This window comes from Gopherus evgoodei, chromosome 2 (assembly GCF_007399415.2).
Source record: "Gopherus evgoodei ecotype Sinaloan lineage chromosome 2, rGopEvg1_v1.p, whole genome shotgun sequence".
Taxonomy (NCBI): domain Eukaryota; kingdom Metazoa; phylum Chordata; order Testudines; family Testudinidae; genus Gopherus; species Gopherus evgoodei.
In genome coordinates this window covers 258,443,168-258,458,362 of record NC_044323.1, presented here as the reverse complement: position 1 = coordinate 258,458,362, position 15,195 = coordinate 258,443,168, and the positions used below count along the sequence as shown (strand labels likewise).

General features: G+C 42.1%; 1 protein-coding gene across 6 annotated transcripts in view; it reads left to right on the top strand.

Moving 5' to 3' along the window:
• RNF19A (ring finger protein 19A, RBR E3 ubiquitin protein ligase) overlaps positions 1 to 15,195 on the top strand; it is a 90,116-nt gene that overhangs the window by 43,563 nt on the left and 31,358 nt on the right. For all 6 annotated transcript variants that reach the window (XM_030553576.1, XM_030553580.1, XM_030553578.1 and 3 more), the window contains exon 3: positions 12,568 to 13,333. In XM_030553576.1, the coding sequence (XP_030409436.1) occupies positions 12,738 to 13,333 (596 nt within the window). In that variant the 5' untranslated portion in view covers positions 12,568 to 12,737. The remainder of the gene's footprint in view (positions 1 to 12,567; positions 13,334 to 15,195) is intronic.

Sequence of the window (15,195 nt, the reverse complement as noted above, 5' to 3'; positions counted from 1 at the left end):
AGGACCAATCCCCAGACAAAATTTTACCCCAGTTCCCTAAATGACCTCCTCAAGGATTGAACTCACAACCCTGGGTTTAGCAGGCCGGTGCTCAAACCACTGAGTTATCTTTCGCCCCTCTTCCTGTCAGTAGACATGAAGAACAACCGTTCACTGTCCTTTTTATTATAGTTCTGAATGTATTTGAAAACTGTTAGCAGGTTTCCCCTCAGTCTTCTCTTTTCAAGGCTAAACATGCCAGTTGTTTTAACTTTTCCTCATAAGTCAGGTTTTCTAAACCTTTTATCTTTTTTGTTGCTCGCCTCTGGACTTTTCCCCCAATATGTCCCATCTTTCCTAAAGTGTGGCAACCAGAATTGGCTATAGTACACTAGTTGAGCCCTCTCCAGTGCTGAGCAGAGTGGGACAATTACCTCCCATGTCTTACATATGACACTCCAATTAAAACACCCCATAATATTTGCTTTTTTGCACCGGCATCACATCATTTACTCGTATTAAATTTGTGATCCACTTTAACCCCCACATCCTTTTCAGCAGTACTACTATCTAGCCAATTATTTCACATTCTGTAGTTGTGCATTTTTTTCCTTTATAAGTGAAGTACTCTGCACTTTATTGAATTTCATCTTGTTGATTTCAGACCAATTCTCTCATTTGCCAAGGTTGTTTTGAATTCTAATTCTAACCTCCAAAGTGCCTGCCTCCTAACTTGGTGTCGTCTGCTGATTTTACAAGCATACTCTCCACTCTATTATTCAAGTTATTAATGAAAATATTGTCTAGTATTGGAAGTATCTATGAGGACCCCGGTAGATTAGCCCTCCAGTTTGAAGCAAACCATTGATAACTACTCTTCTGAGTATGGTCTTTCAAGCAGCTGTGCACCTACCTTATAGTAATTTCATCACCACATTTCCCTTGTTCACTTATGAGAATGTTATATGGAACTGTGTCAAAAGCCTTTCTGTAATCAAGGTACTTCACAGCTATTGCTTCTCTCAATCCACTAGGCCAGTAACTCTGAGAGAAAAGGAAATTAGGTTGGTTTGTAGAGCTGTTAGTTAATCACAGTTAACTCACATGATTAACTCAAAAAAATCAATTGCAGTTAAAAATTAATTGCAGTTTTAATTTCACTGTTAAGCAATAAAATACCAGTTGAAATGTATTAAATATTTTGAATGTTTTTCTTCATTTTCAGATATATTGATTTCAGTTGCAACACAGAATGCGAAGTGTACAGTGTTCACTTTATATTATTTTATATTACAAATATTTATACTGCAAAAATAAGAGTATTTTTCAATTCACCTCATACAAGTACTGTAGTGAAATCTTTTTATCATGAAAATGCAACTTACAAATGTAGATTTGTAACTGCACTCAAAACCAAAACAGTGTAAAACTATAGAGCCTACAAGTCCACTCAGTCCTACTTCTTGTTCAGCCGGTCACTAGGATAAACAAGTTTGTTTACATTTACGGAAGATAATGCTGCCCTCTTCTTATTTACAGTCATACTTGAAAATGAGAACAGGCTTTTGCATGGCACTTTTGTAGCCAACATTGCAAGGTATTTATATGCCAGATATGCTAAGCATTGATATGCCCCTTTATGCATTTAGGATAACTGGTCTATAATTCCCTGTTTCCTCTTTAAATGGGAACACAGATAGGTACTATGATTGCCTTTCTACATCCCTCTGAGACCTCACCTGTTTTCCAGGAGCTCTCAAAGATGAGTGCCTCAGACAGCATGGCACCCTCCACTCCTCTTAAAGTCTATTCTTCCCTTATTCTAAGTGGATGGGAAAGGAGTTGCACCTCCTGTCTGGTACCAGAAGCCTCAACTATCTACTGGTTACTGCAGATCAGGGCTTTATTTTTTTGCATGTGTGCCTGAAGGTTTTAGCTATCCTCTAACTAACAACCAGTACCTTTATCTTTCCACCAACAGCTGGATGTGGGTGGAGGAGGGTATTTCAGTATAAAATCTATACACATTGAACATCAGAAACAGTTTATAATAAGATTACTATAATAAAATATGAGGATATTGTATTGGTTGTAAAGAGGGAGGGTTGGGGGGCATCGCATAATTATGAGGCCCTGGAGCACAATTTAAGGACCCTTGGCACTGTAGGATACTTCAGCTGTAATATGGTTCCTAGGCATGACAAATGCTAATCTTTGTTGTAAAATACTACAGAATTCAGTAACTGGTTGTCTCTCTTTGGTCAGACATTACTACAGATGTGAGGTCAGGAAGGAATTTACTACTTATAGTTTTGTAATGCCAGACGCTCCATTTATTTCAATTCAAGATGTTAAGAAAAGTACTGATATTTCTATGGTGAAGTATTTCTATTTCTAGGGATGTTCTAAATGTGATAGAGATGTTTTTGTTTTCCACGTATTAGGTGAATGAAGTTGTGGGGGACTAAATTCTGATTTATTTGCTAAATTGCTGCCAACCTGTGTATAAATATAGTACTGCATGGTATTTTTTTACTGTTAAGAATAAAGTGCAGGTGAACAAACTTCAGAGGCAAACTCAAAAGCAGCTTAAAAAGCAAAAAGAATGGAGTGTCAGCTTTAATTTAATTAAAATGAAAAATAAGCTTCCTACTGACTGAAAACCTCTGCCATCTCTATCATTTTGTTCTGCTTATTTGGGTCTTTGTCAAGAATGGATTCATGAAGTAGTTAAACTTTTGGTCCTTTATATAGGTAACTCTAATTCCTGACATTCAGGATTTCCTAATGCCCTAAGAATCTTCTCAGAAAAGACAGGTTATATTTGAATTCCTTAGCACCATCTTCCACATGGTCTGCACTTAGAGTTAATTAGGGTTTTAAATGCTGAATTTGCTGTAAATCCTGCTTTGGTGTTCTAACTTGGCCTACAAGGTGGTCAAAGAAGAAAGATTCTTTGATGCAAGCTGGCTTCCTTTTCAATTGAAGGGAAAGATCAGTTTGTGTTTCATTTTAATGAAAGTGTTGCTACAGTTGGATTTGTATTCTAGTCATGCAGTTTCATGAGGTGGTTCTCTTTTATCGTTCTTAACCCCTTAGGTTGGTAGCATTTTCCAGACAGCCAACTAATTAAATGAGTTAGGACACTCTCTGGAAATAGTATACCTCCTCAGAATCCAGAGGTGAGAACACTTGTCCATAGTCACAGAAGGATCAAATATAATATGTTTATGTAATCTATGCTTGTGATGTTTTAGAGTTTAATGGAGGAAAAATTCAAATTTATGCATAAGAGCTTAATTTGGAGCTGTGCAGTACTGCACAGATCTGTACATTTTGGGTTGTTTGGGTTTACATATGCCTACACTAAATGATACCTGGCTGATCCCTTTTTGACTTTGCTATGTGATGGTTTCTATCTGTTTACAGTTGTGCTCAAAATGGGCTACATCCTCTTGAATGGAGACCAGAAACTACCTTAAACACATATTTGAGTTTAGTAGACAGGTATTGTCTTTATTGTCTTTGCGGCAGCGTCAGCAAAGTAAGTACATACTAGCCCCAGAGTATTGCTGATACCATTGGTACTGGTGCATGCACACTCTCTTTTCAGCATGACATACTGCTACGTAAGTTGAAGTTGTTAATGAGTATATCATTTGATAATGACCTCTTCAGTCTAGCAGACAAGGGTATAATAAGATCCAGTGGCTGTAAACTGAAGCTAGACAAGTTCACACTGGAAATAAGATATATGTTTAACAGTGAGGGTATTTAACTGTGTCAGTTTCACTCAGCAGTAGCAGAGGCTTCCAGAGTCCCGGGCAACCCTGCCGTGTGTATTGCTTTGGGCTGAGGATGCAGAGCTTCCAAAGTCCCAGGCCAACTGGCTCCTCAGGCTTAAATTTTAGTTTTAATAGTTTGGTTTCCAGACTGCCTGCTGCAAGGTCAGGTCTGCCACTCTTCGTCTCTGTGGCAGAGAGCTTGGAAGCCTGGAGAATCCTGGTTCAAGCTGAAACCTGCAGCAGAGCCCTGTTTAAAACCAGGTTTTCCAGGCTTTCAGCTCCACTGCCAAGAGACTGGAAGCTCTGGGGTCCCTGACCCTGGGGTAGTCTGCATGGCAGGACTGCCTCAAAGTCACAGACCCTGGAAGCTCAAGATAGCCAACCAGGTGTGATGTCCAGCAACCAGAGAGGTTTCTGATGGTTACCTGTGGTTTGGCAACAGTTCTTCTGTGAAATATTTTGGATTTTATGAATCTGCACTTCCTCCAACAAAACTGTTTTGTCAGAAAAATTCCTGACCAGCTTCAGTCATGACTTACGTACTCTCAGGATTTTAAAACTTTTTTTTATAACTGCAAACTTTTAAACAAACGGTAGAAATCCTCCTTTGAGTGATTTCATATGGCCTTTACACTAAGTGTGTATGCACATCCTATGCACCAGAACCTGAGAGTTTTCCTTAGAGGTGCCTGTAGGAGTGACCATGCCTATGCTCTGGCATCCTTCATGCTTCAAGCCAGGGTATAAAGGGTGGAGCAATCCCACCCATCCTTTGGTTTCTTTTTACCGTTTGTGGTCAGTGGCTGGAGTGTGCTCTCAGCTTGTTCCTTCTGTGAATGTGCCATTATGGTTAATTTGTTGGCTGTTAGTTACACATATTTTGGGCCCTTTGACTCCCTTTTCTTTTTTCTTTTATATCCATTGTTCACTGTTAGTAATCAATCGACTCTGGGTCCTCATTGGTACCTAGAGAATCTGTGAAGATCCCCTGGTTTCATCCACCATGCCAATCAATTTATTGTCTGGTCTTCTTTCCAAAGTCACATGCTCATAAAGATAAAGAAAAGCTCCACACTTTGAATGTTTGTCAACATTTTATCTGAACAGAACCAAAGCTCTTTCAGGTCTCTTCACAGCTGTTCATCTCTTACATAGAAGAAATGAGAGGGCATCCTGTAACAGTGCAATGATTGTCCAAATGGATCGCCAGCTGTATTACTATGTGCTACAAGATCAAATCCATCACACCTCCTGAAAACTCTCTGCGTGTTCAACAAGAGCACACTCAGCTGTACAGCGTTTGTGGGGAACATTCCTGTTGTGAACATCTGTAGAATGGCAATATGGTCTTCAGTCCACAATCTTGCTAGACAGTGTGCAATTACTGCCACCTCCAGAGAAGACATGATTGTGGGGAAAGCACTCCTGCAGTCCTTCTTCTAATAAGACTTTTAGCCCCACCTCTGCTGGAAGCTGCTTGGAGTCACCTCGGTAATGGACATATGCAATCACTTGAAGAAAAACAGGTTACTCACCTTTTGTAACTTCTTCCTGATGCGTTGCATGTTTCCATTACAATCTACTATCCTTTCCCAGCACACTGGAGTCTTTCATCTAAGAGACCGGTATGAAGAAAGGAAAGGCAGGGTGGCTCTGCCTTTTATACTCAGAGCTTGGAGCATGAAGGCTGCCAGGGTAAAGGCACGGCTGCCCCTGCAGTTACTGCTAGGAAAAACTCCCTGGCATCAGTACCTGAGATACACACACTCCCCTAGTGTAATGGATGTATGCAGTTCATTTTGAAGAACAGCTCTAAGAGATGAGTAACTTTTTTTCAGATGTGCTCCCACTAACCAGGGTAATACGGCCTGTTAAATTTAGTGCTGTCTAAAGACACTTGACCTCACATGCTTTCACTGATTCAAAATTTTTAGCTTTCTTCCTCGGCAAAAACAGCAGAGAGTCCTGTGGCACCTTATAGACTAACAGACATTTTGGAGCATGAGCTTTCATGGGTGAATACCAACCTCGTCGGATGCATGTGATCTCATGCATCTGACGAAGTAGGTATTCACCCACGAAAGCTCATGCTCCAAAACGTCTGTTAGTCTATAAGGTGCCACAGGACTCTTTGCTGCTTTTACAGATCCAGACTAACATGGCTACCCCTCTGATACTTACTTGGCAAAGTGCACCAGCCTGCATTATGCTGAAGATATACTCATAAACACTAGTGAAACATAGTGCTTTCCATAGAGTGCTTTGTTACATGTCATTGTTTTGTAATACTATTTCAAGAAAGCTCTAAAAGGACCCTGTTTTAAATAGGAAATTTGCAACATAAAGGTGTGTGTGCAAAATGTATCTCAAACATATTGATAGACCCTGTGTGGATCAGTGCCAAGCTTGAGATGCTCACTAGTGGTTGACATTGTTAGCATGCTGCAGTGTTTCTTGTTAAAGGAGCTAATGAATCCAAATGTAAAGACCCACAGAACGGGAAGAAGATGACACAATATATGCTTTTAATCAATTATGTTCCTTTCTATTTTTTTTGTTATTAGCACAAATATTTTCTGTAAAACCTATCACCATAGTAGGTAGTGGCTAAATAGAATAAATTAAAAAGATAAAACTACACGTGCCACTCATAACACACAAACTAAAATCACAGCTATTCTGCCACTGTTGATCTATTAAGTAAAAACAAAACAGCCCTATTTAAAGGAAAAACCACACATCAGAACGGTTAACTGAGTACCAAATAAAATAATTTAACCTTATGCTGACCTCTCGCTCCATCAAAAGCATCCCATCTTTCTTACTCGAGAGAATTTTGGAGTTCTTCTGGCTTTGCTAATCCAGGATACCCAGGTAGGAACAGTGGCAAAAAATATCCCTTTCCACCTTCAATTGGGTTGGAGATCACAGGTAACATTCTTAGTAGGAAAAACTGCTGAGAACATGTCACACCAGTGTTCCTCACTCTCTTGGTGGCTCCCAGTTTGCTTCCTTAACCTTGTGCTTCCAAAACCTTGTTCTTGACCTTTAAGGTGCCAAGTATATTGGGACAAGCTATCTCGCAAACGGCCTCTCTATCCATGACCTAGCAAAACTGTTATGCTTTTTGGGAACAGTGAGTGCCCAGGATGATGCTCTCAAGAACTTTAGTCGGATATTCTTTGAATGGTCATCTTTGAAATGACCTACCGGAAGAAATGAGACACAATCCAATCCTGGTTGCACTATGCACTGAAAATAAACCAGATTATTGCAATTACTTTCTGAAACGTCTATGCAATAAGAAACAATCCACCCACACAAAGCAAAGTAAGGAGAGGTAAGATCACAGCTTGTTGAATCTACTATGGACATCTGTGTGCAATTGTTAATTATTTCATATAATGCTCCAGGTCCTGGGGTGGTGGGCACCCTGTCAGGCTTTGGGTTCTAGGCAGTCAGGCTGGTGGTTGGAGTGGTGGTTGAAGCTGGACATAGAGTTGGGACTGGTCCAAGGGCAGCCCATGGGTCAGAACCAGGGTCAGAGTCCATAGGAAAGCCAAACCAGGATCAGAGTCAGGAAGCAGGCTGAAGGTCAAAGTCGGATTGGAGTGAGCCTCAGGTTCTGGGCATCAGGAGATGAGTACAGGGCTCAGTGAGTCAGGAGCAGGGCTGGAGCATGGTCAGAATGGGGCAAGGACAGAGCTGAAGCTGGCTGAAACAAGGCTTGGGCAGGGACAGGATTGAGAGCAGGCTGGAAGCCCAGGGAGTCTGAAACACTGTGAGGCATCAACTTGCACCTCTGGCAGTGAGGGTGAAATATCTGTCTTGGGATCATCTTCTTTCCTTTTTCTCTCTCTCCCCTCCTCCTCCCCCCGGCTTCCTCTTTGCCTGCAGGGCTGGCAACAGTGTTTAAAGCACACAGTAACTTGGAAAATATTAGCAGGAATGTTATTAACTTAGACTTGGTCCACACTAGGAAACTAGGTTAGAATAACTACATTGTTCAGGGGTGGGAAAAATCATCCACATGGGACAGGACCTACCACTGCAAGCTGAGCTTTTAGTTTTTTGTTTTTCATTTTATTTCATTGTATTTCACATTTGCAAAAAACACAGGGCTCTGCTAAGTCTTGTATTATTTTGTGCAGATCTGACCATGATTAGTTAAGTTATCAGAATGAAGCTAGTCTTTATACCCTCTCTTCTCCATGGCTACTCATGTGTTATCTTTTCTTTTTAAAACTTTGTAACTAATAATAAAAGCCACATCTACTTCCAAAGAGAGAATGGTTAACTGTCTTTCAGATTTTTAATCTGATGTAGGATAATTGTAGGTTGCCTTTAAATAAGTGGCAACTTCTGTATTCCAAAAATGAGGCGAAGTCTCTTAGGAATTGGTCTTGCTTGAGAGTGAGTGTTTGCTATATCCCATGCAAAGAGAACACAAGATTGAAAGAGAACATTTATTAGAACATGGGAAAAACTTTGCTTATAAAAAGTGCAGTTGATGAATCACCATAGATGCTATTTCTTGATTCACACATCTGTTGAAATTGGCAAAAAAAATCTTGTAATGCACATTCTTTCCTCTCTGGAGAAAGGGAGGGAGGGAGGTTTATATTCTTGGTTACTTTTAAGAGTTTTTTGCCAACAAGTTTATCACCTTAAATAATGTTGTTTTTTGACTATAACTGATCTGTTTCATACTTAGTGCCTGAAGATAACACTTTTGTATATATTACTGTTGCTTACACCAAAAATTACTATAAGGGAAACATTAGAGAAAGAGTTTGGTTTTGTCAGGTTGTTTATTTTGTGCATTTGATAGTACTTGGTCAGTTGGACTATCATTCGTTTCCCCTGTCTTCTGTGTAGGTCTTAAATTCATTAGCAGGAGAGAGAGAGAGACTTTAACGGTTGTAAAATCATAAAAATGAGCTGGGGAACTCAAGCAAGTGTATGTGAAAATTCTTTTCACCAGATGTCACGTTGACAGTGTTCCCGTAACAAAAACAAGAATAAATGTTGCTTCTGCGAGAGATGGTCCCTATTATATTCCACTGAGAGAGGTGTGCATGCACCAGGTGCCCAAAGCCAGAGCCTTTCAAAGTAATAGTGTCTGAACATGCACCCTGGCATTGCCTTGTGGTTTCACCCGAGACAAAGGGCAAAGCAGATCGACCACGTCTTCAGTTCCTTCACACCGCCCAAGATCCACATCAGAGCTTCTTCCTTTTTCTCTCCTTCGTGATGCACTTTCCAGAAAAACTGTTTTTTATTCTCGTACATAGTTCAGATTTTACTGATTTTAGTAGTAGTTTCAGTGTTCGTAGTAATTTTTCTAGGATCAGGGATTTTGGGACATTGCTTCGGTATTTTCCCACCAATCCTGTCCCCTCGCACCTGTGTGTGGGCACTGGATTATCCTGAAGACACCAGGATTCAGGGTCGGCACATCCTGCCTTTGCTTGTTTTTGCTCAACGACAAGCACCAATGTTTCCTGTACTGCTTGGGGGAAGTCCAGGTGCAGTATCTGCCTCTCTGTGCCCAGGAAGGTCAGGCCCTACGTCTTAAGTCACACTTCATAGAGGTCAGTATGAGGTCATAGCCAGATCCTGAGCAGTACATCATTTTCACCAACCTGAGCAGTCCAGGTGTCCCAGCTATGGATAAGGCTGCAGTTTAGTCACGGAGGTCATGGAAGTCATGGAATCCAAAGACCTCCATAACCTCAGCCAGCACTGGCTGGGAGCTGCAGGGTCCCGTGCCATCTGTGGAGGTAAGGGGAGCCCTACAGCACCTTGACGCCACTCCGGGCCACCACAGGCAGCCTGGGGAAATCCCCGCTTCTCCTGGCAGCAACTGGCGGCAGAGGGTGATCCCCACTGTGGGCGGTGGGGGTAATCCCCGCTGCTCCTGACTGCCATGGGCAGCAGGGGGTATCCTTGCCACTCCCCACCCCTGTGGGCAGCAGGGAGCACTCAGCAGCAGCGGGAATCCCTGCTGCTCTCAGCTGCCGCAGGCAGCAGCGGGGATCTGCCGCTCTGGGCCACCGCAGACAGCAGGGGGGCTGCGGCAGGGGGGATCCACACTGCTGTCATCCACCGAGAGTGGTAGAGTGGACCCCCGGAGCTCCTGGCTGCCACGGGTGGCAAGAGGGACCCCTGCCACTCCCAGCAAAGCGGGAGGCAGGGGGGGCCCCCGAACCTTGGAGCTGCCAGTGGAGGGGGACCCTGGAGCTCCCAGCCCCTCCCCCTCCAGCCACCCAGGCTACCCATTTTGTCATGGATATTTTTAGTCTCCAATTTGTGAGAGAGGAAAAGGTCACTTAGTTCACATTATTTACATCGGTTTGAGTGTGACTGGACTGTTTAGGGGTTTGTTATAGAAGTGGATGAGTGAGATTGTATGGCCTGCATTGTGCAGGAGGTCAGACTGGATGATCATAATGGTCCCTTCTGACCTTAAAGTCTATGAGTCTATAAATGCAAATAATAGTATGAAGCTGCAGGTTTTTAAAAGTAGGCCTTCCCTTACAAATTCTGGCAGCAAAGTTGGTATGGAAATGACTCTCCTAGATTTTCTAGACTTGCATCCAACATGGAAATGCTAATAATGCTGTTTGCAGCAGAGGAATGATGAATTTACTGTAAGATCTCAGAAATCTGTTCTTGGTGAATCAGTTTGTCAGAGCATAATACAGTAACTTAAATACTTTGTTCCATTTAGTATATATTGTTTATGTATATTGAGTCAATGCAGAATTCATTTGCACGAATTATGCATGATGCATATGAACATTATATTTCAATCCCATAAAATGCAGGACTTGAAATATACCAACTTTGAAAGAAATACACTTAAAAGCGCCTAACCATCGTTCTCGGTGTTAGTGAAACCAGCTATAATTTCCTGACTCTGGAGTATTTTCACAGCCTAGCAGTCACATGATGAAATCATCAGGTATTGACTTACAAAATTAAAATGTCAATAAAATGGAAATGGAAAATATGTATAAATACTAAAAGTATAAAATGTGGTGGGAAGTGAGATGTTAGATTCTCCTCACAGTAATCACTACGTGCTGTGTTAGTGGCTGTGTTTTAATTATCCTCTTGGCTGCAGATTTACAGCTATTTAAGGAGAGATGGTTGTTTGTTTGTTTTTAGCATGTGGATTTTTAGTTCTAACAAAGATGAATGATCTTCTCAAATATGTGGACTAGCATAGCGATGATATGACCATATTTATATCTTGATTTACTGTTTCTTGTAGCACATACATGGAATCAAATCTTCCTCTCAGAGAGATCAGTGGGTTGATGTTTCCACAGCTAGTTGAAACGTCCCCTTCTTGACCTTGTGTTCTAGGTGTTGCTGATCTGGCTGTTGTGGGAAGGGTCTCTAGACATGCGCTTAGTCACTGTTCAACCAGTGGCAGGTCCTATATCTAGGATACAAATTATGTTATATGCCGTTGGCTCAAGGTCTCCTTCTCAGTATGCCAACACGTAACAGATCCTTAGTCTTCCATCTTCCAAAATGTATTCAAAAAATAGGATTTGTAATATATCACATTATGTACACCCTACAAATCCCTCCTCCTCCTTCCTTTTTGTTTCTAGCAGTTAACTTCAGTATGACACATTAAAAACCAATTGCACTCCTACATACGTAAAATTTGAAACATTGAGAAACAAAATATGAAGGCCAGCAAAGTGATAGTCCACAATACACTGGAGCAAGCCAGTACATTCACTTATACAACATTGACATCTTCCAGGAAACACCTCCCATTTTCCCCTCATTACCAAAAGTTGTATTATCGGGTGTTATGTTGTCTGAGAGCCAGATAGCCCCCATATGGAAAAACCTGTGGGAAGGTTGAGTAATGGAGGTGCCTTTACTGCATTTTTCTATAACTGGCTCCTTTGCTAGAAGACAGTGGAAAATGGAGGTTGTGGATTTTGGATGCCATGCTCCTTCATGGATCCATGAGACTGGGTGGAAGAGAGACCCATGCTGTCTTGTATGGGTGGCTGCTACTCTGCTGGTTCCCCTTTTGCCTGGAGGCAAGATTCAGTAAAAGAACCATGCTGCCATTGGCTGGATCTCCTGGCTGCTTAGTAGCAACTACAGAAGGAAACCTGAAGGAAGTACAGCTCCAATCTCTGTTTCCTCCTGCCTGGATTTCAGCATGGAAATCCCATGATTGTTCCACTCATACTCTGTTTCTAGAAGCCCACAGACCGTGAGTGTAAGGATATTCATATAGAACAAATTGTTTTGTCTTTGTTTTAATTTATTTTGTTTTGTTTAGCTAGCTATAATAATTCTATTATATGTCTCTCCCCACCTCCCGATCCCCAAACTACTAAATATTGTAGCCTTAATAAGTTAAACACTATAAATGCACTAATTACGCTATACTTCTGTTTGGAAGAGCTGCTTATATTTTATTTTCCATCATTCTTCTATCGTTGCTTGTATTACAGTGGTACCTACAGGAGCTGTTGCTCAATTGTTTTATTCACAGCACAGTGTAATAAAAAGACAAGAATTTACAATCTTGGTAAATGACAAAGGTGCAGCAGGTTAATGAAACAAACAGATAGGTAAGGCTCTTGGTGGGAGAGGAGGAAGAGTTAGCTGTAGTATGTATAATAGGAGTAATAAGGTGCGCAGGTACTATGATCTTTTAGAATTAGCAAAGGGACTGAATGAATATGAGTTAACCTGTCTTTTTTTTTTTTCTGTTCCCCGCTTTCTCTGCTCCTTCCCCCACCCCCTCCCAATTCAGGTAATTTCTATGAAGAGTTGGCAGGAAATAAATGTGTGTGAAGAAGTTTCTGCATGAAGACTGTCTGTCCAGTAGCGATTACCTGACAACATGACTTAGCATATGTCCTCTCATATTGAATTGAGCCTTAAAAATGATTAGGGTTACATGTTAGCTTTAATACACTTCTGATGAATGTTCTAGAAATGAGTTTGCATCAGCAAATGGGTTCTGATCGGGACCTGCAGTCTTCTGCCTCCTCGGTGAGTTTGCCTTCAATTAAAAAGGCACCAAAGAAAAGAAGAATTTCATTGGCCTCTATCTTTCGGAGGAAAAAGGACACAAAACGCAAATCTAGGGATTTAAATGGAGGGGTGGATGGAATTGCAAGTATTGAAAGTATACATTCAGAAATGTGTACAGACAAGAACTCCATTTTCTCCACGTATACCTCTTCAGACAGTGGGGGCACCTCTAGCAGCAAACCTAGTGGAGACTTCATGGAGTGTCCCTTGTGCCTTTTGCGGCACTCTAAGGACAGGTTCCCAGAAATAATGACTTGTCACCATAGGTCTTGTGTGGATTGCTTACGTCAGTATCTCCGGATAGAAATCTCTGAGAGCAGAGTTAATATCAGCTGCCCAGAATGCTCTGAACGGTTTAATCCCCATGATATTCGTTTGATATTAAATGATGACATCTTGATGGAAAAATATGAAGAATTTATGCTTAGACGGTGGCTAGTTGCAGACCCGGATTGTAGATGGTGCCCAGCTCCAGACTGTGGGTAAGAGTGCATGTTTGTTTTGGTTTTGTTTTGTTTTGTTTTCCTTTTCCCATCTGATCTGGTGGGGCATTTTGAACTCCTCTACCTAGTAAAATCACTGTCACCAAATCTCCCCCATCATCTCTCTCTACGTTTGAATTTGTAACAAGTAAATTAGAGTAATTCTAATGTTGTAATCATTTCCACATTATTGTCGATAAACTCTTATCCTCTAACTAAGAAAATGTTGGTAACAAATTGTTCTAGTTTGTGAATAAGGTGTATATAAAGCAAATCAGGTGACAAAATAGATAAGGTAGATGTATGGAGCTCTAAGTACTAAGTGTAAGGCTCTTTAAAAGGAAGGATGAATTGTTGCACCTTAAAGCGCTGGCACTTCAAGTGCCAGTAGCTAGGAGGAAACAGAATTCCCTTAAAAAATAAACCGAAAACCCTGCCAAAGACACTCAGATTTTGTGGAGAAGGATAACAGTGTAAAACTGTGATAATTCATTTGTTGTGGTAATAAGATCAAATGGTTTTAGTATTTTATTTTTTTGTACAAGTTACACTAAGTACTTCCAACAAATTAATGTACTGAGTTAAAAATAAGCTAAAAAGCATTATCGATATCTAATGCCAACCTCCCCCCTGCCCAAGAAATATGCTTGAAAAGTCTATTTAATTTTAATTCTCTTCACCTGCAGACAAGTCATCTTGCTGTTGGTTGTGAGACACGCCTGCTGTTAGCACTTCCAGGCATCCAGTTTTCAAGCGGAACACCTGCTCAAAAAGGGACTCTCACAGCTCTAGTCAGTACCACTGACTGAACTGTTAAAAGTCTGGGCAGTGGGGCTGAGGGAAGCTCCCTGCATCTGTGTAGCTCCCTGAAGCGGCCAGCATGTCCCTATGGTCCCTAGGCACAGCACTGGCCAGGGAGGCTCTGTGCGCTGCCCTCACACCGAGCGCCAGCTCCGTAGTGCCCAATGGCTGAGAACCTGTGGTCAAGGATAGCACGTGTGGCCCCCGGACGCCCCTGCGCGTAGTGGCTGCAGGGACATACTGGCTACTTCTGGGAGCTGCCTGAGAAAAACACCACTTGGACCCTGCATCCCTCACCCCCTTCTGTGCCCCAACCCCCAGTCCCAGCTTGGAACCGCCTACCAGAGACCACACCCCGTCCCTCAGTCCAGAGCCCTCGGCCCCAGCCAGGAGCCCTCTTCTGCACTCCAGATCCCTCATCGCCAGCCCCACACCAGATCCCGCACCCCAAACCCCTCATCCGTGGCATCACCCCAGAGCCTGCATCCCTAGTCGGATCCCTCATCGTGCAACTCCCTGCCCCAGGCCTGAGCCCCCTCCCACACCCCAAACCCTTTGTCCCCGACCCCACCGCAGAGCTTGCAGTGCAGCTAGAGCACTCGCTTCCTCCAGCATCCCAACGCTCTGCCCCTAAAAAGGGAGGAAGGCTGGCAGAGGGTAATGAAAATAGGATCATGCAGTTATGTTTTCACATGGTTCCAAATATTATTATTTAAAAAACAAAACAAGAAAGCTATCCTCAACTGATGCTCAGCCAGGCCACCATCGGTTATTTGATTTCCTGTAGGTCTCCTGATAAAATTGAGCCTCGAAAAGGGATTTGAAGGAGGAGAGGGTAATGGCCTTACGGGTCATTCTAGAGAGAACAAATTCCGTGCATGTAAGACGCTGAAAATGGGTGGACAAAACATGGGATAGTTGATAGAATGAAGGCAGTGTGGGTGACGTGATAAGTTAAATAGAAGAAGGGAGGGGCAGATTTGTACAGAGCCTTGAGGCCAAAGACAAGAAGTCTGCTTTTGGATACAGTGGTATAAGGACAGAAAGTATTTGATAGTTTA